The sequence below is a fragment of the Aethalodelphis obliquidens genome, unplaced genomic scaffold (assembly GCF_003676395.1).
Source record: "Aethalodelphis obliquidens isolate GAN/ISIS:26980383/991018 unplaced genomic scaffold, ASM367639v1 scaffold25, whole genome shotgun sequence".
Lineage (NCBI taxonomy): Eukaryota > Metazoa > Chordata > Mammalia > Artiodactyla > Delphinidae > Aethalodelphis > Aethalodelphis obliquidens.
This window is the reverse complement of record NW_020837969.1, coordinates 18,411,715-18,439,297: the sequence shown is the minus strand read 5'-3', so window position 1 is coordinate 18,439,297 and position 27,583 is coordinate 18,411,715. Positions and strand designations below refer to the sequence as shown.

The following is a 27,583-nucleotide window of genomic DNA, read 5'->3' as shown; positions in this document are numbered from 1 at the left end:
GCAATAATAATAAAGCTAATTTAAATGTTATTAAAACATTTACACAGCATACCCATACTTTCGTATGAGTCTAATATTATTGCGACAGTGGCACTGTAAAGTAGGAGTTGCAGGTGTACATATCTTATTTTAAAGATGAATAAATGTGAAGCATAACAATTGTCATCACCCTGTTTAATTTCACAATACTCGTTAGGGGGTTTGTGTAGCTCAATCCAGTTTGGGGAGCTGCTCTCAGGGACTGTGGAGTAGCAGAGAGCAGAATCACTTTGAGTTTGAACGAGCCCATTATTGAGTTAAACAGGTGTTTGGTATTTTGCATCACCAGCCCATCAAGCCTGCAGATAAACAGCTTCTCTCTAGCCACAATCATTAGATACGACTTTCCTTTCCACAGCTTTACAATGGGTCCCAGATGCTTCTTAAATCCAATTAAAAACTCCTGAGCCGGAGTTCTTTTCCTTCTAGGAATTTCCTTCAGCTCTTAGCGTTCTTCTCAGGTTGTTAAAAGTTTTACCCCTTCGTGGCCCTGCTTGTAAGAACCTCTTCCGTACCAAACCACATTTTTCTTCTTTAGACCATAACCACTTCCCAAGAAGGGCCCAAGTTTCTTCCTTCCTTCTTTCTTGTTTTCCTAAGTCTCTGTAACTTTCCCCAGCCTGACTCGGATGGTTGTGTGCTGTATCAGATGCTGGCTGACTCAATTTAGTAAGTGGTTTGGATGGAGACCTTGGCAGGCCTTCTCTAGGACAGGCCAGTGTTTGTCTAGTGGCTTTTCAATAAAACCCCAGGCCTTTTCAAGGGTGAGAGAGGAAAGGAAAGGAACAGCAGAGATAAGAGAGAAATGATATGGAGAGAAAACTACTCAGTAAAGGGACTGACATTTTGGAAGGCAGAGGGAAGGAGATTCACCTGGGGAGTGTTTCGGCTTCTTCATCTGAGATTTCTGCTGTGGCTCAGAATCAGTCTGCAAATTTCTTTGTCTCTCTCCTGTCTTCTTTCTCTGGACTCCTGTGCAGGCCTGAAGCTGCTTCTGTAGGGGACAAGGTGCGTACCCCTAGGCAGCCTTGGAAATGTCCCCCTTATTATGTTTTTCAGTTTACCAGGTAATTCCTTTACCAGGTTAAACTAAACTTATTCCCACAACATTTCTCCTCCCAAAAGATCTGAGTCAATTCAAAGTTCTAGATACACAGTAAACTTTCTATTCGAATTTACAGAACACTGTCACATTTTGAACCCCAGTGATACTATGTGTGTGTGGGTCTCAGGGTCATATTCCAATGAAAAGGGCACAGTCTAGAAAGCAAAAGAAACTTCAAAATCATTCCATTTCTTTACTAGTATTCACACCATGAAACGCGCGAGGGCTAGTAATTATTACGGGTACTTGAATCACTTCTGTCAGTAATTCATGTTCACATCTACTCCTCACAAGCACGTCCTGAGTTTTAGGTAAATCGCATACAATTACTCCCATTTATGTACTAAAGTTTGAGAATTTAGAGGTTAAATGACTTCCCTAAAGAACGTACAGCCAGCAGGAAGCAGAGCCAGGAGAGAAAGACTGGTTTTCCCTTCTAGCCCAGTACACTGACCGTATCACAGGGCTTCCTAATAAACAGTAGCCTTTTCATGAAACGACGAAAATGAAATGCCTTGTTGGTGGAGAAAACACTTAGTAAATTACAACGAACTGCTTAAGTTTTTCACCCCTATGAGAAACGCATAATCCACAGAGAACGTTATGCATTTGTGCTTCATCTTAATGTCATATGTTTTCTCAGTGTTAAGGATTAAAAGACAATATATGGTAATTCTATTTAAAAATGAAACATACAACAAATGGTGTTCTAGCGTAGGAAATGTTTGTTCTGTTGTCACACTGTGAACCTAAGTTTATGGGTGGAGATTTCTTCCAATTGTAATTGGAGTCCACGGCCACTGGTGGGAAGTTTTTATATGCTAAATTTGCTCCCCTGTATTTCTTGGTTCCCTTACTACCTGCAATGTGGAGTGAAGCTCTGTCTTTAGGTAGGAAGTCAACTTTAGAATCTGAATATTAAGATAAAAATAATTGTCTAATATTACCATAGTCCCAAGAGCCTTTTTTCTCCAATTAAATTGTTACCTCATTTCTTCAGCATAAGAAGTTTAAAAATATCACAAAATGACTTACCTTCTAATTCAGAAGTTTTGGTGTATAATGAAGTGGTGATTAGTATGACTTGCTATTCCTTGGATCTCTTTTCTTCTTTCCTCCCTTCTTTTTCTTCCTTCTTTTTTCCTTCCCTCCCTTCGCTCCTACCTCCCTTCACTCCTACCGCCCTACACGCCTACTGCCCCTCCTCCCGTCCTTCCTTCCTTTTATACTGAACTCTCAGGTTATCCCTTTTACCCCATAATCACTCTGGCAGCTGACTTGGATATGAGATAATAGTTCTCTAAGTCAGCAAGCCTTGCCTTCTTGAATAGGCCCTTATTCAGAATAACAGCTGTGTTTTCACTTTATTCTGCCATTGAATCTTTACAGTAGGACAATGTTATGCCATTTAATAAAAGAAAATAAATGAGCAATTTATGTCATTAACTTTATCAGTCTTTTTAGGGAAATGATGTAAGCATGAAACATCAAAGACATTTTCTGAAACAATTCAAATGTCTTCCAGTAGGTTTGCTTGAACTGACTTGGCCCTAGGGAGGTTCTTAATGGATGATTAACAAATGTATTTCAGTCTTTGTTTTTTCTTTTCGTCCTAACCTAAAATTACTCTAGGCATGTAATTCTAAAGTTTTTCATTCAGGGAACTCCAAAGAGCTTTAGGGTTACAGTCAATTCTAGAGTTATTAAAAATAATACAGTAATTTCCCTTTTAAAAATTTTTTGGGTGCTTGACATTTTTGTAGAAAAACCTACAGCACAACAGTTTCAAACGTTATTTAACACTTTTAAAACCTGGGCCCAGGTGTTTCAGTTTCAACGTAGTGTTGCTTTCAGAAAGCTTGTTCAACAGCCAAAGTAGTTCAAAATAATTCCATGTTTTACTTGTATGCTTTATAAACCGGAAGAGAATCTAAATTTCTTTTTTGATGTGACCATTTTTTAAAAGTCTATATTGAATTTGTTACAATATTGTTTCTGTTTTATGTTTTGGTGTTTTGGCCATGAGGCATGTGGGGTCTTAGCTCCCTGACCAGGGATCGAACCCACACCCCATGCATTGGAAGGCGAAGTCTTAACCACTGGACTGCCGGTGAAGTCCCATTGCAATGATTAAATGTCCTCTATTTTCAGGTCCCCTTTTCTGCCTAAGACCAGTCTCAAAATCCAGAGCAACTGTTCCTTTGTTCCCTTCAAGAGACTCAATGTTATGCAGTTGTGGATTGTGGCTGATGGTTGAGCTTTCAAGGCAAGTGTGTTGTGTTTGTGCCTGGGCCTGGGTCTGAAGCCAGGTGGTGGCTGTTTAGGAGGGAGGATGGGTGTGAACTGGGAGAGTGAGGACAAAATGGAACCCCTACAGATGAGCTGGAACCTGTATTAGTTTCTCACTCCTCCAACTTTGATGACCCAGGTGGCATGCAGGAGAAGGTAGTAAATTCATCACAGAGCTCAATGTGCACCTGGCTCAGGTGAGAGAGAAACTGCAGGAGGCTCCACGGGGAAGTTCAGGAGCTACAGGCTCTGCTGTCCTGCAAACCCAGTCAGCCATCAGCACAGCACCATCTGTGTATGCTGTGTCCATGCCTTGCTGCCCCTCAGTGACTTTCTGAGCATAAAAAGGACCATGGCTGCTGCTAAACTCTCAGTTTCCCAATCCCATGCAAAAATGTCTTTTGTGGGCCATGATAAACCAGAACAACATAGGAGAGAAAGAATCCTGGAAAGTGCAGTTCTTCCATAGCTACATCGATGCAATATAAATCCAGCAGCAGGAAGGATTTGGCCTAGTTAGTATAGGGGTTTTTGTCTGTTTGTTTTTGTTTTGTGTTTGTGTTTTAGTAAGTTGGAGGAGGAGAAAGTTGGGTAATACTACCACACCAATTATTGTTGTCATATGTCACTGATTTGACACTGTTTTTTATTTTGTCTTAAAGTCTTTTTTTTTTTACTATAGTATTCTTGTGAAAGAGATAGAAATTATTTATTTTTCTTCCCCTTTTATACAACTGTTGTAATTTCTGATCTGTGGAACTGCACTTAAGAAACAAAATCTATGTAGAAGGTGATTTGCCCAGTATCTCCCCTACAAGTCTATGGGAGAGTCAGAGCGTTCCTGCTTAGTTGAAAAAACAATGACTTGAGAATAGGGAAACCTGGCATGACTTCTCTGTAAAAACTGGGTAATCTCTGGCAATTAATCTGTCTTACTGTGCTGCAATTGTTCTATCTGAAAAAAGGGAAAATAATGCACAAGATAATTTCTAAAATTATTAGTTTTCAATTTTAAAAAGTCTGGTTATATAACTAATACTTGTTTAGTATAAGAAATTCAAAGTTCCTAGCACAATTATCAGTGATTAGTAAAGCATCTCCTGGTTAGGAAAAAAAAAAAAAAAAAGAGCTACTTTCCTACTCCTGCTGCTTTATTTCTTATGACTTTGAGTTAATTTCTAGTGTTCTTTCATTTCAACCTGAAGGACACCTCTTTAGTTTTTCTTATAGGGCAGGTCCAGTAGTAAGAAACTACCTTAGTTTTTGTTTATGTGGGAATGTCTTACTTTCTCCTTCATTTCTGAAGACAGTTTTGCCAGATATAGAATTCTTGGTTACTGGGTTTTTCCTTTCAGCACTTTAAACCTTGTCTTCTGGCCTCATGGTTTCTAATGAGAAATTAGCTGTTAATCTTATTGAGGATCCCTTGTACGTGACAAGTTGCTACTCTCTTGCTGCTTTCAGGATTCTCTATCTTTCAACAGTCTATTATGATATATCTTGCTGTGGGTACTTTGAATCTATCCTACTTGGATATTGTTGAATTTCTTGGATATGTATATTTGGATCTTCCATCAAATTTGAGAAGTTTTGCACGTTACTTCTTCAGATATTCTCCTTCCTCCCTCCCTCCCACCTTTCCTTCCTTCCTTCCTCCCTCCCTCCCTCCCTTCCTTTTCTCCTCCTTCTCCTTCTCCTTCTTCTCCTTTCTCTCTCTCTCATTCTCTGCTATTTCTGGGACTCCTATAATGCATATTTGGGCAACCTACAGGTACCTTACTTTACTTTTCTTCATGTTTTCTTCATCCTCAGACTCAATAACTTCAATTGTCCAATCTTCAAGTTAGCTAATTCTTCTTCTTTTTTTTTAAATGTACTGTTAAATCCCTCATGTGAAGTTTTCATTTTTGTAATTGTAATTTTCAGATCCAGAATTTCACTTTGGCTTTGTAAAACAATTTCTCTTTACTGATATTCTGATTTTGTTAGTACACTGTTTTCAGTTTCCTTTAATTGTTTGTCTTTTTTTTTTTTTTAGCATACTTTAGCAGTTGTTTTAAAGACTTTGTCAAGTAAGCCCAACACCTAAACTTCCTCAGTGACTTTTTCTGTCAAGTTATATTGTTCCTTTCAATGGGTCATACTTCCCTGTTTCTTTATATGCCTGGTGATTTTTTTCTTTAACTGCTGTTGTTGGACACTGGACATAAGAATATTATAATGCAGTAATTGTGAAAAGCAGATTCTCCCCCTTCCCAAAGATTTGCTGGGGATTTTTCTGTTTGTTTATTTGTTTGCTGAAGGCTGTAGAGTCTATTTGTAAAGTTACTTCCCTGAACAATTTTGCAAAGACTATGTTCCTTGTTGTGGGTAGTCACTGAAGACTCTGTTCTTTAGCTTGTGTTCAGCTAGTGTTTTTGAATGTTAGGAGCTAAAACAACAAACAAACAGAACCCTACAAAAAAACCAAACTTACCCAAACAAAAACAACAACAATAATAACAAAACCCACCTCTCCCAGCATTTGCAGATTGGCTCTGTGCTGAGGCACTCCTTCAACACTTAATCACAAAAATACACCACTGGAGAAAATCACCTATGTTCAACAAGTAGAAGAATGTACCACAATAAATGCATTTTCAGCAGACCATTTCCAATAGTCCCAATTCCAAGGTAACAATTTTGCCTTTGCAAGTGAGAGGGCAGGGAGTCTATAATCTGCTTACTATCTTGAGCTGAGACTTCAGGGTATGAAAAAATGCTTAAGCCCATGCTTTTGCTTATCACCATTAAAGAAAGAACAGTAGAGCCATTCTGTACTAGTACTATTTTCTAATCACGAGTTTCTCTGAGTTGGGCTTAGGAAACTTGAAAATTATGTTTTTCAGGGCTGAGATTAGATTTAGTTGAATTTCAATAGCAATCACTGGTCTTTCTGCCTGTAAACCTAGACAGCAGGGCACAATCACCGGGTTCCAGGGTGAACTTGGCACTATTTTGGCATGCTCAGGGTCATCAACCCTTTAGGGTTAAAGATGCCTCTCTCTCTGGTTGTAAATATTGACTCACTTCATGAAAGACTAGAGAGGAAGGTTGTTGAAACCTCCTTCTGCACTCAAGGCATTGCATGCTGTTAGTTAAAATGGAATAAGTAAATATATTTACTGTTTAAACACAGTGTCCTAAGTTGTAACAAAGTAATTACTCATATTAATTTAAAATGCATAGCAAACTGAGCTCCATGCTGAAAATGACATTTTTGATCCACTAATTAGCTGGACACATATAGCAATGGTGGGCCTGTGCCTTTTCTCATATGTCCTGCTTTCAACTAACTTTATAGTGCAGTTAAGAAAAAAAAAACCTGTCAATACATGACCATGTCAAATAAACATGTTATTGTTAATGACCATGCTATTAGCCACATTATTAATGACCATCTCAATATATGAGCATGTAAAACATGATGAGTTTTTCATCATGGCCAAAACATATCATGAACATTGCTATCTAACAGCTAATTTATTGCACAGAGATCTTGAGAGCTGGATAAGATTCTTCCTTTAGAAATGTGTATGGATTGGAGATTTTGCCACCTTGGCACAAAAGAAAACTTTCCAACCCTCTCATTATTCAGAAAGTAATTACATTAAAATGAACTAAATAGATTACAAAGGAGACAAAAATTGTAATCTTGTGAAGATATAAATTGTAGCCAGTGATGGGGATGTGTTTCCATTATCACTGGCATTTGTAATCTAGAAGTTTTAAACTTCAATATATTCAATACATAAGTCATTATATTAGAAAATTCCATTAGAAAACTTAGAGAAGTTAGAATGGTTCAGATATAGACATATAGTAATTATGAAGGTATTTTATATGTTTATCCACTGATTTTTAAATATTCCTTTTCCGTGGACAAAATTCTTAATCTCTTAAATATTCATTAAGCTGATTTTAATGAAGCAAAGTAATAAAAATCATTTTGCAGCAATTTCATAAATGTGAATGAAAATATGGTGCATTATGTATTGCAAGTGACCCCGGCATCTTCAGCATGTGAACAGACTCTCACACCCCATTGTCTAATTTTACACTCTTCAATAGATGATTCTCTCCCAAAACAAAATACTTCATTCAGCCATATTGGACCAGTACCTGCAAAAATCAGATACAACTGTATTAATAAGTATAGTTTAGTGTTTATGTTTGAGTGGGAAAGAGCCATTAATTTATTCACCAATTTAACAAAAAAAAATGTGTTGATCATTATCCATATACAAGTTCTGTGCTCTGTATTAAGATTCAAAAATTAACCCCCTGCCCCAGAAAATTTTATTTTCTGTCACTGTGTAACCAACTAAAATACTAAGTAATAAGAGGTGTAACAAAGGTGCATACAGAGTTCTATGAGATCATAGATTAAAGAACTATTGGTTTCCTCTAATGATTTAATAGTTTTATTTTTAAAAATAAGGAAGGAAATAAACTTTAATAATAATGGATATATGCAATGATTTAATGATCTATATGTATCTGTACAAGGCATATCTAGAACATAAGCAATCCTGGAGTTCTTTTCTTAGGTTCCAGTGTATTTCAGTTTGCATGTGTCTGGTTTATCAGACATGTTATCTATTTTTAATTAAACCAAGAGTAATATGATCAGCAAAGGGCTTATAAAATATCCTGCAAGAACACCATAGATTATTAAGTGCAAACACAAGCAAACAACAAGAAAAAGTAACTTATTCTTTTTGTCCGAATTCTTCCTCAGACACATTAGAAGGAAAAATGGCCTGTCAGCATAGGCTACCTAGAAGACAATTAACTAAATGAACGTAACTGCCACTTTCAAGATAAGGACATTATTTTATCAATGAATAAGAAAACAACTGTTTTTCTGAAAGGAATTCATGGCAGGAAAAGATAACTTTAAAACGAATGTTTGGAAATGTTTTTTGATATTCTCTAAAGATTTTTTAAGTGTATCACTATAAAAGTTTGTTCTTTTATACTTAAGACATTTGGGAGCAGAACCTTTGAAAAACTTCTAAATGAATGATTTCATTGGGTTTTGTTAAACATATAATATTGCAAACCTCCTAATGAATTTTCAAGAACATTTCATGTTGTCAAGAAACTGATGATTTAGCAGCAAAATTTCAATAAACACCTTTGCAAAACTGGTGGATGGTAAGTAAATATCTTAATACTGTAAGCATAATCAACAATGCATTTTTTCCATTTGAATCAATATGTTAAAAGGTTCTCTTTCAGTCACAAGAGCTATATAAAGCATATTTGGAAATGCCTTCAAGACTTAGAAACATACCTTTGTGTAGTTCTAAAAGTTAAATAAACACTTGTTTTTCACAGAGGCATAAATAATGGCACATATAATTACATTACTCTTAACTGATTTTTCAAATATTATGTCAGTTCAAGAAATAAAAATTAACAACATGTGCATGGTTAATAATGTGCATAATTGTATAGCAGTATGTGCCTATAATATATGAATAAATTTCCAAGATATTGGAAATTTTGTAATCACAATGTGGATAACATTTGACTGAACCCTAAAAAATGGAGGTTTTCTGTGTATGGAAAAGAAGTCATTCCATATAGTGGGGGCAGCATGAAAATGCTTGATGTATTAGAACAGTTAATGGTCTCCTGGCATCTAAAACACAAAGTATATTAATGAGGGGAGGAGGACTCTTTGGGAAGGTTGGATAGAGAGCTGGGACCATGCTATAAACATTTTTGAATTTTATGTTGTGAGTCACCAAAAGAAATATCATCAAACTATATTTTAGAATTGTATGTTTGGCAGAAATGTGGAAGCTGGATTGAAGAAGAAAAAAATCTATAAGCTAAAAGAACAGTTAATAGGATGTTTATATAGATATTTTCTGTGAAGACATGTTTTTCTTTACCCTTAGAACTAGGAAATTTTGATTTCCACATAGAAAATAAATAGGTTCATTCACTTAGTTTTTGAATAATTTGTACCTTCACCAGAAATATCCAAATACAAGACAAGTTATATTTAGGTTTACATTATCAAGGTAACTGGAAATATTATAGTTTTCATTTCATATAATAGTAATTAAATCAATAGAATCCAAACAATGTTTCTATTAGACAAGCAAAGGTTTTCCTGGGCTGACCAATTATAAGAGTAGTAACTTGGACAGCTCAAGTGTTTTCTGAAATGTTTTTATAAGAGTATTAAGACTTTTCAACTTGAAATTTTAAGGCAGATAAAAAGGAAAAGATTAGGAGAATATGATCTCAAAGTCAGAAACCTTGCCAGGAATACTTTTTGGTTTCCAAATTGCTCTTACTAGGCATATCATGGTCCCTTTTCTGTTTGTGTTTGTATGTATGAGCATGTTTGTGAATGTGTGTTTATTTAAAATATATAAAGTCTATCTGAACTTTTTGGAAGTTGCTCCAAAGGGCTATTCAAAAAACATAGGCAAGGACTTCCCTGGTGGCTCCATGGTTAAGAATCCACCTGCCAATGCAGGAGACATGGGTTTGAGCCCTGGTCCGGGAAAATCCCACATGCTGCAGAGCAACTAAGCCTGTGTGCCACACCTACTGACTCTGCACTCTAGAGCCCACGAATCACAACTACTGAGCCCATGTACCACAACTACTTTAGCCTGCATGCCTAGAGCCTGTGCTCCACAACAAGAGAAGCCACCGCAGTGAGAAGCCTGTGTACCACAATGAAGAGCAGTCCCTACTCACCACAACTAGAGAAAGCCTGCGCACAGCAATGAAGACCCAACACAGCTAAATAAATAAATAAATAAGTAAAACCTTCATCAAAAAACATAGGAAAACAATAACAATTGCACAAATAATAAAACTACTTCCATTTTAACATGTAAAGGAACCAAAACAGTGGGACATTTATGTATTATATTTATTGCATTTATGAACATTTATAAATTGTATAAATAAACATAAATAAAACTTTTGGTGAAAGCCATGGTTCTGTTGTGTTTGGGAGCATGAGAACAGTATGGTTCCATGGTTTCTGTACCCAGGGGACAGTGATGCTTTCACTCTACATTTTGTAGATCTAGTCACCAGATTTATGTCTCAGCAGTGTGGAATTTTTACAATCCAGGAAAAGAGAATTAAGGGTGACAATCCTCTCAATGTCTGAAGTATCCAGAGGGCATCCCCATAGGGGAAGCACAAGATAGATATTATTCAGTCAATGTGCTGACATGTGAGCACAAGTTTTTAGAAACCATAGTAGAGGAAACCATGAATATTAGAATACCAAAGCTGTAGTAATAACAATGAACATTTAAGCCCACTTTTTTAAGAATTTACTGGGCAGAAAATATTCAAAGTACTTTTGAGTTGTTATCTCACTGAATTCTCAAGCAACCTTAAAAAGTTAATAAATGCTATTATAATGTTGTTTTACTGTTGAGGAAAGTGAAAATCAGAGAGAAAAAGTAACTCCACCCAAGGTCACATAGCTAATGCCTAATGGAGCCAGTATTCCCACCATGGGTCTGCCTAATGTCAGTGCCTTTAATCAAAGATTTACTGCAATCCCTGCATTATTAGATTTGGTCATTTAACACATCTCTTTTGAGTGCCTATGTGAGTGAACAAAAATCAGAATCCATTCTCTCTTGGACTGACCTTCTAGTGAAGGCTTCTGTTTTAGGTAAATGCAGCAACTGAGGTCACATGTGTAATTAGTGGCAAAGCTGATTCTTGTATTTAGAACCCCTAACTCATATTTCAGTGCTTTTCTCACCAAGAACATATGGATGTGATAAACATATTGTATTATTCAGTAACTCTGGTCTTATGCTATGTGGAAAAGATTCAGACACAGTGAACATGCTAGGTCTTTTCACATATAATTTTAAAAATTTACTTCTAATAACTTTGTAAAATATTGGCAATTATTTCCATTTCACAGGTAAATAAACTGAGACTCAGAAAGGATGCATGACTTTCTCAAAACAACAGAGAGAATAGAGCCAAGCAACAGAACATGATGACATTTAAAACTTAGAGCTATTCATTGACTACAAAGAAGCCCAGATAGTTATAAAAATAATTTTCAAGGATATGCTGTTTTATTTTTATATTAATATATTTGGGACTATCAAGCCTAAGGAAAAAATTATTTAATACTCATGTCCCATCTCCTTCCAAATTGTTTTCTGCATTAAAAATTAATGCCAAGGCAGCATAAAATGCCTAAAATTTAATCTTCATGTGCACCTCAAAGATTAAAAAAGAGATCTGTTTTTATTTCTTTAGGTAATAACTGTTACTCAAGGATATTTTTTCTTGCTGCTGTCATTGTTATTTTTTGCCTCTGAGTTATCGTTTCTACTAGTGGAAACCTATGCAAAATCGATGTATATATTTTAGAAATGTTTTTATTCTCTAGTCCTGTTTATCATCTATTTATCTATCTACCTAACCATCTACATATCTACAATTCCCTTTACAATTTGAAGGCTGCATAAGGAAGACAGATTGACCAATTTTGTGTTTCCAAAAGCAGACAACAATAACCGTGTTGTCCATGGCTTCTGGAATTTTATGAGCTTGGTTTGTGATGCTTAAGAGTATGCTTGACAGCTGATACCATTTCCTCTTAATCTCTCTTTTAAAAAGACAAATATTGATATTTCTTTGAGGGATTTGAGTTTCCTTAATCTTCGGTAACACTGCTTTTATTTAAAAAAGTAATCATATTTCAAACATCAGCCAGATATACAGTGACACGATGAGATTTGAGATTAGCTCCTGAATGGATAAGTGGGGAAGCAAAAATCACTAATGGTTAAAGTCTCTGAATCAATTTTAATTACATCCAGTCAAGCCTGGGTGACATGCATTTATATCACTTTAAGACTTCTAGTTGGGAAGTGCTTTGTCAGCAGTTTCTTCTTTGAGAAAAGCATTCTGGGTTTTTGTTTTTGGATCAATGTTAAAATGAAATGGGGGTGCTTCCCTGGTGGCGCAGTGGTTGAGAGTCCGCCTGCCGATGCAGGGGACACGGGTTCGTGCCCTGGTCCGGGAGGATCCCACGTGCCGCGGAGCGGCTGGGCCCGTGAGCCATGGCCGCTGAGCCTGTGCATCCGGAGCCTGTGCTCCGCAACAGGAGAGGCCACAACAGTGAGAGGCCCACGTACCGCAAAAAAAAGAAAAAAGAAAAAAAAAATGAAATGGGAATCAGAATAGAGAATGGGTAAACTTACACTATAGTTCTGGATTCTAGTTTTGTGGTTCTGGAGAAGCCACTCATTTTCCCTGTTTTATTATATTTGCAGAATAGAGAGGTGGGGGGTCAAAAGAGCTCTAAGATTTCATCTCCCTTTAAAATTCTGTGATCCTAAGATTCTGAAGAAGCAAACTCTTTAGAAATGAAGTTTTTAAGGTTAAAGAACTTAGGACAGTCTGCCTAGTGAAGAGACAGGGTGAGGGATGGATGTTGAGTGCTCTCCCCACGACTGCCACAATAGCTATGTAAATGGGGCATGTTTTGTGACAGTTCCGTCAGCTTTACTTAATTTTACATGAAAAGTGGGGCTGTAATATCTATTTCTCACAGGCACTGTAAGCACTGAATGAGATCATGTAGTAAACACCTGATAAACAGTATTATTCCATACTTAGTATTTATTGCCTTTGTTACTGTAAGTAACAGAACAGACATGTTAAGAACGCTATTATAACGGCTCTATATCAGGTTCCATAATACCCAACATCTAAACATTTACGTTTCAAAACTTTCAGTGCGCAGGGAGCAGTACATAAGAATTAGAGTTCTGACCTATTGATATATTTTATTCATCTTTGAGATCGTTTTTACTTCCAATCACTAATGGATAGTTCAGAGATGCAGAGTTATATTCTTGATCTCCTTCAGTTTATTCTTGTAATTTTTTAAAAATTCCACTCAGAAAATTGATTATGGAATGTGAAGGGGGTAATGAATAAAAGATAGCATTTATGTTTAGAATTTTCTTTTGTTTCTGCTTTTAAGTTCAGAGCTTCAGCACCAAATCCTTTAAATTTAGGAGAAGATGAGATAGCTGCTCCAGATTGAGCTCTTACTTCCTGCATCAGCTGACAGGCTCAGATATGCCTGGAACAAACTCCCGGACTACCACTGTCCTCTGACAAAGCTCATCCAAGTTTGCTACAGGGAGACCACCAGGATGAGAGATTGGAAAGCTTGCATAGGGAGAGAAGAGCCTCCCTCCCCCTTCCCTGCCCCGTGCAATGGCAAGCACCAGAAGCTTCTCAGTGCTTCCTTAATTTAACCTTTTTGTCTACACAGGAAAAAGAAAGAACATTCCACTTTATGCAAATGGTGCAACCAGATGAAAGAACCCATTTAAAGGAGTGTGCTTTAAGCTTTGTTCCTATAAATCATTTCCTTTGTAACTGAAAAACTCATTGTTCTTAAAGCTAATAAGGATTATCTCTGGTAAGCCAGGTTTGCTATTTTAAAATGAGAAGAAAGAAGAAAAAAGAAAAAGGAGAGGGGGAAACTGTGTCCAGAAAATTGTATTCTTTCCTTAATGGGAGGAGAGATACAAAGGAGATAAATTTAAACTTTTATCTTCTTGTTTCAATTTTGATAATAATGCAAAATATAGTATTAATCTGATTCTTCTTACTTTCCTATAAGAATGACACATAATTAAAACTCTAGTGCATTCCTCCTCCTCTCTCTACCCCTCCACTCATATTTCTAAGTTTCCTTTCCAGTCTCTGTTCTGCATTCAAAATTACTTTTTCTTTTCCTCCTGAGTAAAACTGCAAATTTAAGGTGGAGGAGTGGAAAAAGGAGGCGTTGAAACAGCTTTACATGAAAAGGTGGTTTACCATGACTAATCCAACATCAGTTTACGATGCAAGCCTGTTTCTTAAAATACAATGTACAATGAAGCAGATCATGAAATTTATTTTTTAGATTCTTTTTCTCCAGAACAAATCACCTCAGTTCTATTCTTTCTCCCAGCTCATCTTGCTTTATTATTTTAAAATTCTCATCATCATTCTTCAATTGTGGGGGACTGAATATGCAGAGAGCTGAAACAGAGCTGTGTGTGGAGCAGAGTGGGAAGATTAGAAGAGAAGGTTACACAGAATGCTTCTTAAATCACACCTCTGTACTGTGGGAAAAACCACATTCAACTTTACCACCCTTGGAACATCGTGAATATCGCTCTACAGTATAACATGGATCTGACTTTTCTACCATTCAACAAGGATTGCAAATAAACTTGTAATTATACAGTTGGCAGTGCTGCTACCAGTGATCTCTGTCACTCTTGAGCAATGCTATGAGTCCGGCTTCGTAATGGGCACTTTCTATATGCAGCTCATTTCAGATTAAAATAAATCTGCTGGGTTGTTATTATTATTCTCATTTTATTGGAAAGGAAACTGAAAGTCTGAGATGTATCAGAGCTAACGTTTCAACTCCTATCTCCTTAGTTTATATTATAAAACGTTTAGTCTTTCCAGTTCAGTTTGGTAGATATTTGAGAATGTGAGAGGAAAAACAAAATTCTGATATATCTCATTGTTTTATTATAATAAAACTCTAGTTTAACGTATAGGGTCACCAGTTACCATGAATACAAAGCCTTACTGAAAATGGATGCTCAGCTTAGAGAAATAGTCAGTTACCTGAAGAAAGCTTGAGAGAATCGTCTCCATATAGCCAAATGACTCATTTCACATGAGACTAAACTCTATTGTTTCTTATATAAATAATGAACTTCCTTCTTTTTGGCCAGTACTTCAGAATATGTATTTTATTCCTTTCTTACCAGTGCTTTAGACTAGAAATCCCTAGAGGTATAAGCAAGAATGAATAAAAGCTGTGGGGAAAAGAATATTTTACTTGTGAGACTAGGCCTGCAAGTTAATGGAATCTTAAGATAATAGTCTCCAATTGTGTGTTTACCATCTAGGTTTAGAACCTCAATTGAAGAACAGCTTTGAAATCTATGGCAAGGCTTCATATTCGTAAAAAGAACAGAGCTGGCATATAACGTCTTATTCACTTTCCCACCACAGATTGTATTTGAAATGTTTTATACAATTATGTATTTTAAATAAATGGCCTTTCATGCTATGGATCTTAGTTACCATAGAAATGGATTTTTTCCTCACAGAACATTGTAGAAACCCAGATTGGCAGTTTAGTCTTCCTAAACAATTCACTGATTCATTTGATTTTCTAGTGACTAAGAGTTAGGGATTTTTTTCTTTTCCCCTTCTGTGGGGAAAAAAAAAATCCAGCTTATTGCTGTTTAAAACAATTCATTTAGGAGGTAAATTTTACAGGTGCAAAGATGATTTTGGTCTGACACTTTTCAAGATGGGGAAGAAGTTCTGAAAGTGTAGTAGAAATGGAAAATTTGGAAATTCCAAAGATCTATTGGATGATGGCAAATTATGGATATTTTCTATTTCCTTTGTTTCTTCTATTCAAAACTCTAAGGCACAAAGTAAAAACTGACAGCCGGAGGCTTGAACCTGGGTGCAGAAACTTGCAACATCATCACTCTCTTCCGTCTTGTGCTTAGCCTCTTTATGAAATTAAATCAAGTTTCTGGTCTCTAAAGACTTTAGAACCTGGATCCCTGCTAAAATTCATCGCTTAAATTTGATAAAATGAATTCTTTTCGTAAAGGAATAAAGGATATAATTGTGATCTTATTATTATCTTATCTTATTATTAATACTATTTACTTGTTTAGCACAATGTCTGACACATAGTTATTACTCAATAAACTGTAGCATAATAGTACTTAACAATCTATTTTATGAATTTAAGAAGTCTATCTTATCTTGTTTAGTCTTTTGACCTGATAATTTGACATACTCCACTATTTTATCATCATACACAAGATTATCTGGTAATACTGCTGTTTTATCTCTATTATTTTGCATACAATTTCCTATTGCCCATATCTATCTAAGAGAATAACACAAAATCAAGATGGTCAAATCTTTTTTTTTTTTTTCTTGGTCAACATGAACTTCAGAGATACGAATTATCTATCACATATGGACAGTAGAATAAATAAAGAGGAAATATTGACTATAAAATTCTAGTTTACCTATATATGGCTATTTTTTTCTAATCTGTCCTTCAGAATTGAAGCACTTATATATGTTTAATTATACATAAAACCTATTATTAGGTGCCAATTTAGAAAAAAAAATGAGGTAATAAAAATATCATGGGTAAACATTCAAACATTTTGTCCCCAGCAAATTTTCTTCCTAGCTCTTTCAATACATTCACAGAACAAGTTACTGAGTCATCCAGATGAAAATATGCAGATATACATGCAGCAAAAACATTATTCAATTCGATCTCAAATAGAGGGGAAAGTAACCTTTCTCTTCCCTTATTTCTCATCAAGTTCCTTAAAGGAGAAGTCACAATTAGTAGGCATAGAGAACCCGTAAAATCGCCTCTTTCTCTTTCATGGTTTTTCACTGTCCTTTCAGGATAGAGGTGCTCCATCATGGACTAAGCTTTGGGAAGTAAATGCAGAAGCTGGTACCCACCACCCACCCTCCAGTTCCACAGAAGAGAGAATGGGGGAGCACGTGGACTTGCCCAGCTGCCCGCAAGACCCAGATATGTAAATGAGTTTCCCAGGAAGTCATGCCTTGTCTATATAATTCACTGGTTCCTGTTCATCTGCTTTACCAGTAATTTTCCATATTTTCCTCTATTGTCCAACTAACTGATTGAGTCTAAACGAAATTTAGACATTAAATGTTGTCTGAGAGCATCTTTTTTTTTAATCTCTATCTTTTCATTTCTACTTTCTAGGAAAGGCCTTAAAAAAAGAATCCTGCTTCCTATTCTACATGCTCCTGTCTCTACTTGATTGTATGTACTGGAGAATGCCTACATTTCATTAAAAAAAAAAAATTACCTTGTCCAAAATAAGCTCCCTTATGCACATTTCGAGCACCTTGGTATCCCAAACTCCTACAGATGACCTGTCCTCCACGCAATTCCCAGCGGTCGTCACAAACTGTACCCCACTGGCCATCATGGAAAATTTCCACTCTGCCTTCGTGAGGGCCGCTACCACCAACCAGTCGAACTGTCTTAGACGGTGCTGTCACAGAAACAAGCAGGGCTTAATTTTACATATATGTACATATTGCTTTATGCTTTAAAAAAAAAAAAAGCATTTGAGCACATTTTTCCAGCAAGTTCAATTATTGGAATAAATATTAAACTTTCTAGCACCACCTATTGGTAAAGAGTTTAACTGCAAACATTGTACATATTGGTCAGATCTGAAGAGTAAATCTACTCTTGCTTTTTTATAAGTTACATCTATGAAAACACTGCAATGATTTTGTTCCAGTGACTTTAAAATTTTACAGCTACAAGTCTGTGAATGTTATAGAGATTTTTCATACTATTTTTAAAAATTTTAACAAAGTGATTGCTTTCTTGACGCACTAACACACAAACTGGAACATACATCCAGTGACTTTCCGTGATACAGGAGGTTGAGAAGATATTTTATAATATCATAAACATAAAAATAGACCAAACGTCCTGTTCTTTACCAAGAAAAACAAGGTAACTATAATGACAAAATCAATTCAGAAATAGCAAAGATATTCCTTGATATAAGCCCCCTGGATTTTGTCCCAAAGTGTTTTTCTTGTTTTGAAAAAGGATTAATGAGATAGAAATCAGACAAGTTTCGTTTATTTTGAGAAATCGCTAAATCAGTAAACTTTGGGAAGAAATATACCATGTTTACAACAAAGTAACTTTGTTCTGCAATGCCTATGTAATCAAAATTGCCATATATACAGTAAACTTTTATAAAACTTTGATCATGTGCAGTGATTTACATAAATATGAAATGTCTCTTTCCCATTTTTAAAACCAACATACACATTTTGAACCTAAGAACAGATAAAGTGTGTAAATAGTATCACAAAAATTTTCACTTAGAGTTAGAAAATTTCTTTAAACAGCCTGAACTATTCTAGTAAGTATTTGTTAAAAAATCATTTGGCTGAAGAACAGAAAAAGGCAAAGACAGAAAATAATTTTTAAAATTTACTTAGTGCTAAATAAAATAAAAATAGTCTCTAATTAGAAAAGCCAATGAATAAACACAGTTCTATTTAAATATATCTTTCCAAATATGAGTTTGAAGAACACCATAATATAAAAAAGCAAGATGCAATTCTTACAACAAAAATATCTCTGTAATGTGAAAATGGAGTTTTAGTGTATGGGTTTTCAGAACTCAGTTAACTAAAGAAATAGTAACTTTTGTTTTCTAATTTGAGCAAATTTTGTTGAAACAGTAATCCAACAATATGTAAACAAAATAAACAATTTCCTACAAGCCTGACTGAGCCACTCAGAAACATGAAAAGCAAACATTAACATGTAGTATTACAATTATAATTACTTTCTTGATTCATCCAACATATAATTCAGTGCTAAATACTGAATTAATGTAATAATGTCCAGGTGCATAAGCCCTTCCTCACTTAATAAACATGAGTTACAAACATTAAAAACATTTTTAGAAAGGAAAATAATTTGCTATTGCAGTATTCAAACTTCCAATTACTAAGTAAAATACCTGGGTGACCCAATCATTCACTGTAAATGCCTAAGAAAATAGGAAATAATAATCCAGGAATAGATTGTGTAGTTTTAAAACATTACAGTCATGTAATAGTAACTAGTGCCACTCCCAATTATTTTACATAAGTCAAAAATAAATCTCCCTGTGCTATGCTGCCACTTCCCATCAGCCAACTATTTGACATTCGGTAGTGTATATATGTGGATGCTACTCTCACTTTGCCCCAGCTTCGCCCTCCCACCCCCTATTCTCAAGTCCATTTTCTATGCCTACCCCTTTATTCCTGTCCTGCCCCTAGGTTCTTCAGAACCATTTTTTTTTTTTTTTAGATTCCATATATATGCGTTAGCATACAGTATTTTTCTCTTTCTGACTTACTTTACTCTGTATCACAGACTCTAGGTCCATCCACCTCACTACAAATAACTCAATTTCGTTTCTTTTTATGGCTGAGTAATATTCCATTGTATATATGTGCCACATCTTCTTTATGCATTCATCTGTTGATGGACATTTAGGTTGGTTCCATGTCCAGGCTATTGTAAATAGAGGACACAACCTTTAAAAGAATGACATAGGCATAGGACATGACATAAACTGGTTAGAACCAACTAGGTCTGAGATGGGGACGAGACTTCCACTGGACCTTGAGCTTCTGTATATGCTCACTGTAACACATCAGCATGCTAAATGACACCCCCACAGGCTCCATGGCAGTTCCAAGGCTGACCATAAAAGGTCAACAAGTGGGTGGTGGCCCAGTTCCTGGAAATCCCCACCCCTTCCCCAAAATAGCTGGAATACTCCTCCCACTCATTAGCCTAAGAAATTACACCCCCACCCCCATAAAAACTGACAACCCTGTACCCTGGTGCCTTTCTCACCTTCTGAGATGGCCCACACTCTGTCTGTGGAGTGCGTTTCTCTTTAAATAAATCCACTTCTTACCTATCACTTTATCTCTCACAGAATTCTTTCTGTGATGAGACATCAAGAACCTGAGCTTCATTAAGTTCTGAGACCAGGTGTGTGGTATCAGTTAAAAGACTGTGGGTTCAAGTCCCAATCTGAGATACACGGTTTAAGTTAGTCACCTGGAACAGCTGAATCATCACTTGAATCTGCTCAGGATTCTCTCTCCAAATGTTATCCAGGAGCCTCTCTGTTAAGCTGCTTCATTCTTTCCTTTGATTGCAAGCTGGACATCTTTGTTCCCCAGTGAACCTGTCTATTAACAAGTCCTACATTTATATTTTACAGTCTCTTTCTCAGAGACAGTTCTAAAATATCCAAGGAAGTCCTCCTATGACCTAGTTTGGGCGAGATGCCCATCTATGGACTAAACAGCTTGGGCCAAAGACAGGGTCAGTTACATTCACATGCCATTCCTGGAATGGGGGGAGGGGAGAGGCATTTCCTTGTTGAAGGTGAGTTTTGAGCAAAGACAGTAAGCCCGGTTCATCAGACATTTTAATAATCTTCGTGTATTTATGAATATTCATTATACTATATGTTTAGCCTGGTGTTCTTTTAATATCCCTGACTGTAGAATATAACTGAAATTAAAAATCTACGAGTTAGATAATCTGGATTTTACTTATTCCTCTGACACTGTTTATGTGAGCTTATTAAACTATTCAATCTCTCTAGGACCAAACTTTCCAACTGTTAAAAAGAGAAAATGATATTTGCTCTTAGTTAAAGCATCTAAACACAAATTCTCTGTGCCAGGCATTTTCCTTGGTTTCAGAAATTATTTGAATAAAGCATGTATCCTGCCCTCAAGATTCAATTATTTCTGAGGTTATTTTGAAGGTTAAATAGTTCATTCTTTAAAATGAAGTACAAATGTAAAGGTTTTACTTTTACAAGTTTTGAAAATTTTGAGGTTTACATTTTGTGAAGAAAGCATTAGAATGAATATATTATCTTGATATTAATCACCTTATTAATTTTTTAACTACTTTCCTATTTAATACTTATCCTTCTCAAAGAGGAGATCTTAACCAAGTAGGATGACATTTTACAGATAGACAAAACCTACCCTATGGTTTCAAATGTGAGTGTATTTGACCTTTGTTATTTCCAAACATGATAAACCTTGAAGAGACTCTGGGAGACCAGTAATGAGTAAACTATGGCCTTAAGCCAATCTCAGATTGCTGTCTATTTTGTAAATAAAGTTTTGGTGGAATGCAGCCATGCCCATTAGTTTACATACTGTGTAGGGCTGCTTTCAGGCTACACAGAAGAGTTGAATAGTGTGGCAGACACCTTCTGGCATGCAAACCAAAAATATTTACTAGCTGGTCCTTTTCTGAAAAAGCTTGCCAACCCCTGATATAATTGAAAACACAAGACTAGTATGATAGAGGATTTCTGTAGGGAAAATCCTGCCGTGTGACCCCTGGAACAAATAAGGTCATGATTAATCTCTACTTACTTCTCCAGTTTAACCCTTTGAAAACCTCTCCACCCCCTCTCCTTGCTCCCTTTAGTTCAATTATATAATTACTCACATTCCCAAATAAGCCTTGCTCTCCTTTATTTCTGGGGCTTTCCTTCCTCAATCCCCCCCACCCTTTCCTCCCCTCCCCACCACTGGCACCTCCCATTTCTTCACCCTCAGCCCCCAGTTTGGACTGGTATCCCTTCTCAGGCTCGCATAGCACTACTGCCCTACAAGGCACCGTGAACTAGGTAATTTTCTCTCCCAGACTGAGGTCCTTCCCGTTATCTTTTCAATACCTGACCAAATATCACTTGATGAAGTCACTTGATGAAGAGTTTATGGTGTGAATGAATGAATTTTGACCTCTTCGTGATACGCCATCTCTATTACCTGAGTGGATTAAATTGGCAAATGCTTCAAATATCCAACACTGAAAGAAGTAGAATTTAGTATGTCACCAGTCTCTAGAGAGAAGATAGTTTCTATGTGTAGAAGCAGTAAAGGAAATTGCGAAGGAGAGGTTGATTTAAACATGAGTCTATTATAGGAAAAAACTATGTGGCTGTCCACGAAGAGCCCTCCAAGGTGGACCGGTCTGGTGGCAGGGTCTGATCAGAAACCTCACATATTCCAAAACCTGATTATTTGTAGGTTTAGAGGATTTATCTCTTAGTGGCAGACTAACGTTAAACAGACTCTCAGGACTAAATGTCAATTCAATTTACAACCAGAAAGGTAGTTGCCTTAAAACGGGAATATTTTAACTACTTGACAAGGCCATTTTCTCTCTGTGGGCAATCTGCACAAGAAGTCAAATCACAATCAGTGAATTATTCGTTTAATTAATTTATTAATTTACAATGAGACATAGCTATGAGATTTTGCCTCTGGGTTTGGCCAGTGCTCTTTGCTTAACACATTTTTCTTTATATATGTTAATATATTCCATCAAGTTAGGTGGTTTGACATATCTCTGCTCTGATTCACTGCAGTTTAACTTTCTAAAGGAAATCTTACTCTTATTCCCTAGATTTGGAGGAAAGTGTAGAGTACTGATAATTTCTATATATTTTTAAAAGCCTGTGTGTAATATTAAAATATATAAAATATTTATTACACAAATAGCTCATTCATATTTTTATAAGATACCAGACAAAAAATAAATAATAGAGTAGATAATTTACAAAGGTTTTCTAATCTAATCTGAGAAAATAACTTCAAATATAGTGAAAGTTAACAAGTTCACTAGTTATTATTGTTTTGTTTATTGAAGGCTTATTTTTAAAGGAGGAAGTAAAACATATATTAAATATATATGATATATAAATATAAATATATATTTTATATAAAATATAAAACATATATTAAATATCTCAGAATAGAGGAATAGCTAAATTAATTATAGTATACATTAGATGGATAGTTTTAGACTCATTAAACATTCCTGTCAAAAGAAGCATACAGAAAATAGAGAAAAATGATAATATAAAATTTAAGTGACTATATTAACATTAATGTTTCATTTTAATATGCCAAAAAAATTGATATATAAAAAGATTAGAAGGAAGTATCCAAGCATATTGACAGTAATTTTGTAGAGGGGACAGAAATTGAATATAAAATCTTTTTCTTATTTTCTGAAATTATATTATTTTTAAAACTAAGATTAATTTAATTAAAATAAGTGGTGGCCAGATAGTCACTGATGTCCTTACTGTTTTAAAGGGTCTATGATTCAAGTTAAGCTGAAATTCATAAAACTGAGGGAAAGAACAAGCTCAGAATGAGAGATATAGTATAATGTCCTTTATATAAAACACAGAAAATAATACCATCTATCATTTATGCAAACATACATATGTAGTAAATATATAAAAACACGAATAGAAAGACACATGTAAACTCCATGACAGAAGTTTAATCTGGAAAAGCAAGGGAGGCAGGTATAAATGGGGCTTCATCTGTGCTAGTTAACATGATATTTCTTAAAAGAGAAATATGTGTAGTTCGTATGGTAAAAGGACAACACCTCTAAAATGCGGGTGGTGTGTACATGACTATGTATTAGCTATTTGTTGTAAATGTTCTTCCTTCTTTTCTTTATATTTGAAATCTATTTTATTTAAAGAAGAAATCTATTTTATTTAAAGTCCCATGTTCATGGGGACACTGATGGAGCCATCTATGAGCCCAAAATAAATTATAAAAATGCTTCATATATGAGTCTTTTCTTGAAGGTTAGGAAAAACTATTATGAATCTACTATGTTTGAGACAGGAAGGGGTCAGGGCACAACCCTTAAAAGAATGACATAGCCATTGAAGACACAACAAACTGGTTAGAACAACTAGGTCCAAGATGGCGGACAAGTTGACTTCTACTAGACCTTGAGCCTCATTATACACTCATTGTAATCCATCAGCATACTAACTGACATACCCACAGGCACCATGACGGTTCTGAGGCCAACCATAAAAGGCCAAAAAGTAGGCGATGACCCAATTCCTGGAAATCTCCGCTCCGTCCCCAAAACAGTTGGAATAATCCTCCCACTCATTAGCTTATGAAATTGCCCTATAAAAACTAACCACCCATATTTTGGGGGCTCTTGCCTTCTGAGATGCCCCATACCCTGTCTATGAAGTGTGTATCTCCCTGAATAAAACTCCTTTTACTTTACTATGGCTCGCTCTTGCATTCTTTCCTTCGCAAAGCCAAGAACCCACACTTGGTGGTAGTCCCACGGACTCACGCGAGACCTGGGACGTGACCATCCTCTCGTGCCCCACTTTCTTTCTTGCAACAAGCTCTAGTAGACAAAATTTTAATTTGAAAAGCGAAGTCAGGAGGAATGTGGACTATGGGGTGTCTTTGCATTGTGTCCATCACTGCTACTTGAGTGGAAGTAAAGAACTGAGGTTAAAATGTAAAATGACTTTTGAGGAGTGTAGCCATTTCATTTCAATTATTATCATATTGTTTACCTCATGGTCATGCTTTCTTTTTTTTGTATCATTTATTGGAATTAGGATTTAGGGTTAAATTTATTACTCAATAGTAATTATTATATTTGAGTTTCAAATGTAACAAACATTTTTTTAAAAAGTCTGGTTGCAAGTTGACCCAGAAGTCCTTGCAATATGGCAAAATTCCTCTAGAAAGGGAACTGATTTTCAATTTAAGATAATTAGCTTAATGAGGTATTTAACTATGAAAGGCACACCCTGGTGTGAAATAAAACTCATTTTATGGCAAGACAAGAAAAATTTAAACATAAAAAAATTTCTCTGCCCTTTGGATTCCACTCTCTCTTCTACTGTGCATTGTGTGTCTGACTTATGCATCGACCAGACCTCCCCCATCAGCAGAAATACCTGCTCAACCATAAAGAACAACATTCTCCTAGCATTAGCAAGACAACTCCTTCAAAGATAACATTCCTTCTTGATCATGTACGGGATCACATGACTTACCACGATGACCCTTAGATCTGGATTATGTAAACTGTCAATAATACATCATTTGATGTACAGTCCTCTGCCTCAAAAAACTTATATAACTGTGCCTTGACTTCTAATGGGCAGAACAGTTCTCAGACCTGAGATGCTCTTGCTGAGTTATAATCCTCAAATTTGGCCCGAATAAAAGTTTCCATTTCTTTCGTAGATTGACTGATTATTATTTTTTTACACTGGATATCAGATGTTTGGAGAAATAGGCTGAATTTCTTGGAAAAATAATTTAACAGATTTTGAATCTTACTCCAGCAGTCAAAGAAAACACGTATTCTGGAAGCCCCCAAACAGGGTAAAGAGGAGAAACCAGAGGGAGAAGATTTCAGTGGAGCACGAGTATGCAAAGTATTTGAGAGACCGAGGAGAGTGGCCAGTGAGGAAAATATGGAGTCTAATCTAGCCAGGAATTTCGACACAGTAAAGTCTAAGGTTCAACTTGAAAGTTGTAGACTCTTCTGCTCACATTTTCCTGTTATGAATAAGTCTTCAGTAAAATTCTCTTAGATCCCCAGGTGGAGCTAGGGAACATCCTCAAATGAAAGGAGAGGTGTGGTGCTGTGTTGGAATGAGTGACGTGGAGGGAAAGGAGCGATCACAGATGCATAGGCATGTGAGTTTCCTAGGGCTACGATATTAAATGGTCACAATTTGTGCAGCAAATTAAAACAACAGAAATTTATTCTCACAGTTCTGGAGATCAGAAGTCTGAAATCAAGATGTCCGCAGGGCTGTTTTCTCTTTGAAGGCTCTGGGGAGAAATCCTTCCTTGCCTTGTCTTAGGTTCTCATGACTCCGGCCAGTCTCAGTGTTCTTTGGCTTGTAACCGAATCACTCTAATCCCTGCCTCTGTCTCCAGCTTTTCACCATGTCTCTGTGGCCTCCTCTTATAAAAACACCAGTTGTTAGCTTTAGGGCCCACCTGAATCCAAAATGACCTCATCTTAGCCTAACTACATCTGCAAAGACCCTACTTCCAAATAAGGTCACATCCTGAGGTTTCAGGAGCACTTGAATTTCTAGAAACCCTACTAAACCCACTATCACAGCCGTGGCAGGGATTTGAATGAGGAGACATGGGGAATATAATTTTTCCATATTTTCGTCAATCTACTTCAGACAGGAGGCACTGGAATTGCCTTAGAATGTGAGGTTGGTGCTCAAACAATTTTATTTCAATATTAAAGAACTGACCCCCAAGATCTGAGGACTGCAGAATAGCTGGGTAGTAGACATTTGGTTACACTGGAAATTAGTGACTTAGCAAAGTTAACCATGATGACACTGAACACCCATAGTTCAGCGACTGAATAATTAAAAGACTGAGAATGTGTTGCGTCAAAATAAACTGTACTAAACCTCAGATGATATTGAGTAAATCTATTATAACTTAAAAGTTCTTACTTCGCAGTGGGTTAAGCAGGATATGAGTGACAATTCAGGTGAAGCAGGATGAAAATAACTGTAGTACCCCAGGAAAGGGTCGGGACCTGTAGGTTAAGCCACAGTGGGAGATATTTCTGGGACACTTCATGCGCAAGCAAGTAACTGCTGTTCTAGGGAATCTCGTCTTGAGACTCACATTGTAGGGCAATGCATGGCCAGAGAAGCCAGGTTAAGGGAGCAAATGATAGGTTGTGAACCGGGAATACTTCGGTGGTCCAGTGGTTAGGACTCCATGCACTCACTGCCGAGGGCCCGGGTTCAATCCCTGGTCAGGGGACTAAGGTCCCACAAGTCACCAGGTGCGGCCAAAAAAAAGGCTGGAACCTATAACCTATGTTCGGAAAGTGCTTGAATTGGAACAAAAGAAACAATCTTGTATTAGTGTAAGATTACATGTACTGCAGAACAGGAAGCCAGGACCTGGTTCTCTGAAAAAAGCCATTTGGTCCTCCGAGGTTGTGGAGGCATGGGGAGTGGCATGTTGGGTCTTTCTACTCTATCTGAATTCCGGCACATAACTGAAGGAATTTCAAATTTTGCTAATGCAAAAGACCTGGCTGGAATCGTATTGATGTTTTTTTTTCTTCCGTCTCATTAGCTCTTGTGAGAATCAGGCTGTAAGTCAGCTGAGATAACTCCTAAACAGGACCAGTGCTAATCACTGGATTCACTGCTGATTTAAATCTCTATTTCAATTTATAAGACATATTAGTTATACGTACTACAAAGGAACACATGTACTGTGTTAATGGAATACTATATGTTTTTAGTGCCCATTTATGGAATCATATAAAGCTTGAAACACCACATAACTGTCAAGAATGAGCAGCATTTGTCTAAGTTAGCTGGAGACAACACTGCTCAGGCACACTCTGCTCTGCTGAAGCCTAGCTGGGCTACTGAGAAAAGGACAGTGCAGTTAAACAAGAGACACAATAAAAGAAGAGGACATCAAAGCAATCACATTATATTGAAAAAAAAAATGTTCAAATTGAGCCAGTTACTGAAATAAAGATAGAATATTAGCAGGTAGCTTCTTCCCCTTGTG

At 36.3% G+C, this 27,583-nt stretch overlaps 1 protein-coding gene across 1 annotated transcript in view; it reads right to left on the bottom strand.

Moving 5' to 3' along the window:
* Positions 1-7,246: 7,246 nt before the first annotated feature.
* The window catches only part of MSR1 (macrophage scavenger receptor 1), a 66,006-nt gene continuing 45,669 nt past the window's right edge, over positions 7,247-27,583 (bottom strand). Inside the window, exons 9-10 of the mRNA XM_027122714.1 lie at positions 17,425-17,613; positions 7,247-7,594 (exon numbers count right to left, since the gene is read on the bottom strand). Coding sequence (XP_026978515.1) covers positions 7,461-7,594; positions 17,425-17,613 — 323 coding nt within the window. The 3' untranslated portion in view covers positions 7,247-7,460. The remainder of the gene's footprint in view (positions 7,595-17,424; positions 17,614-27,583) is intronic.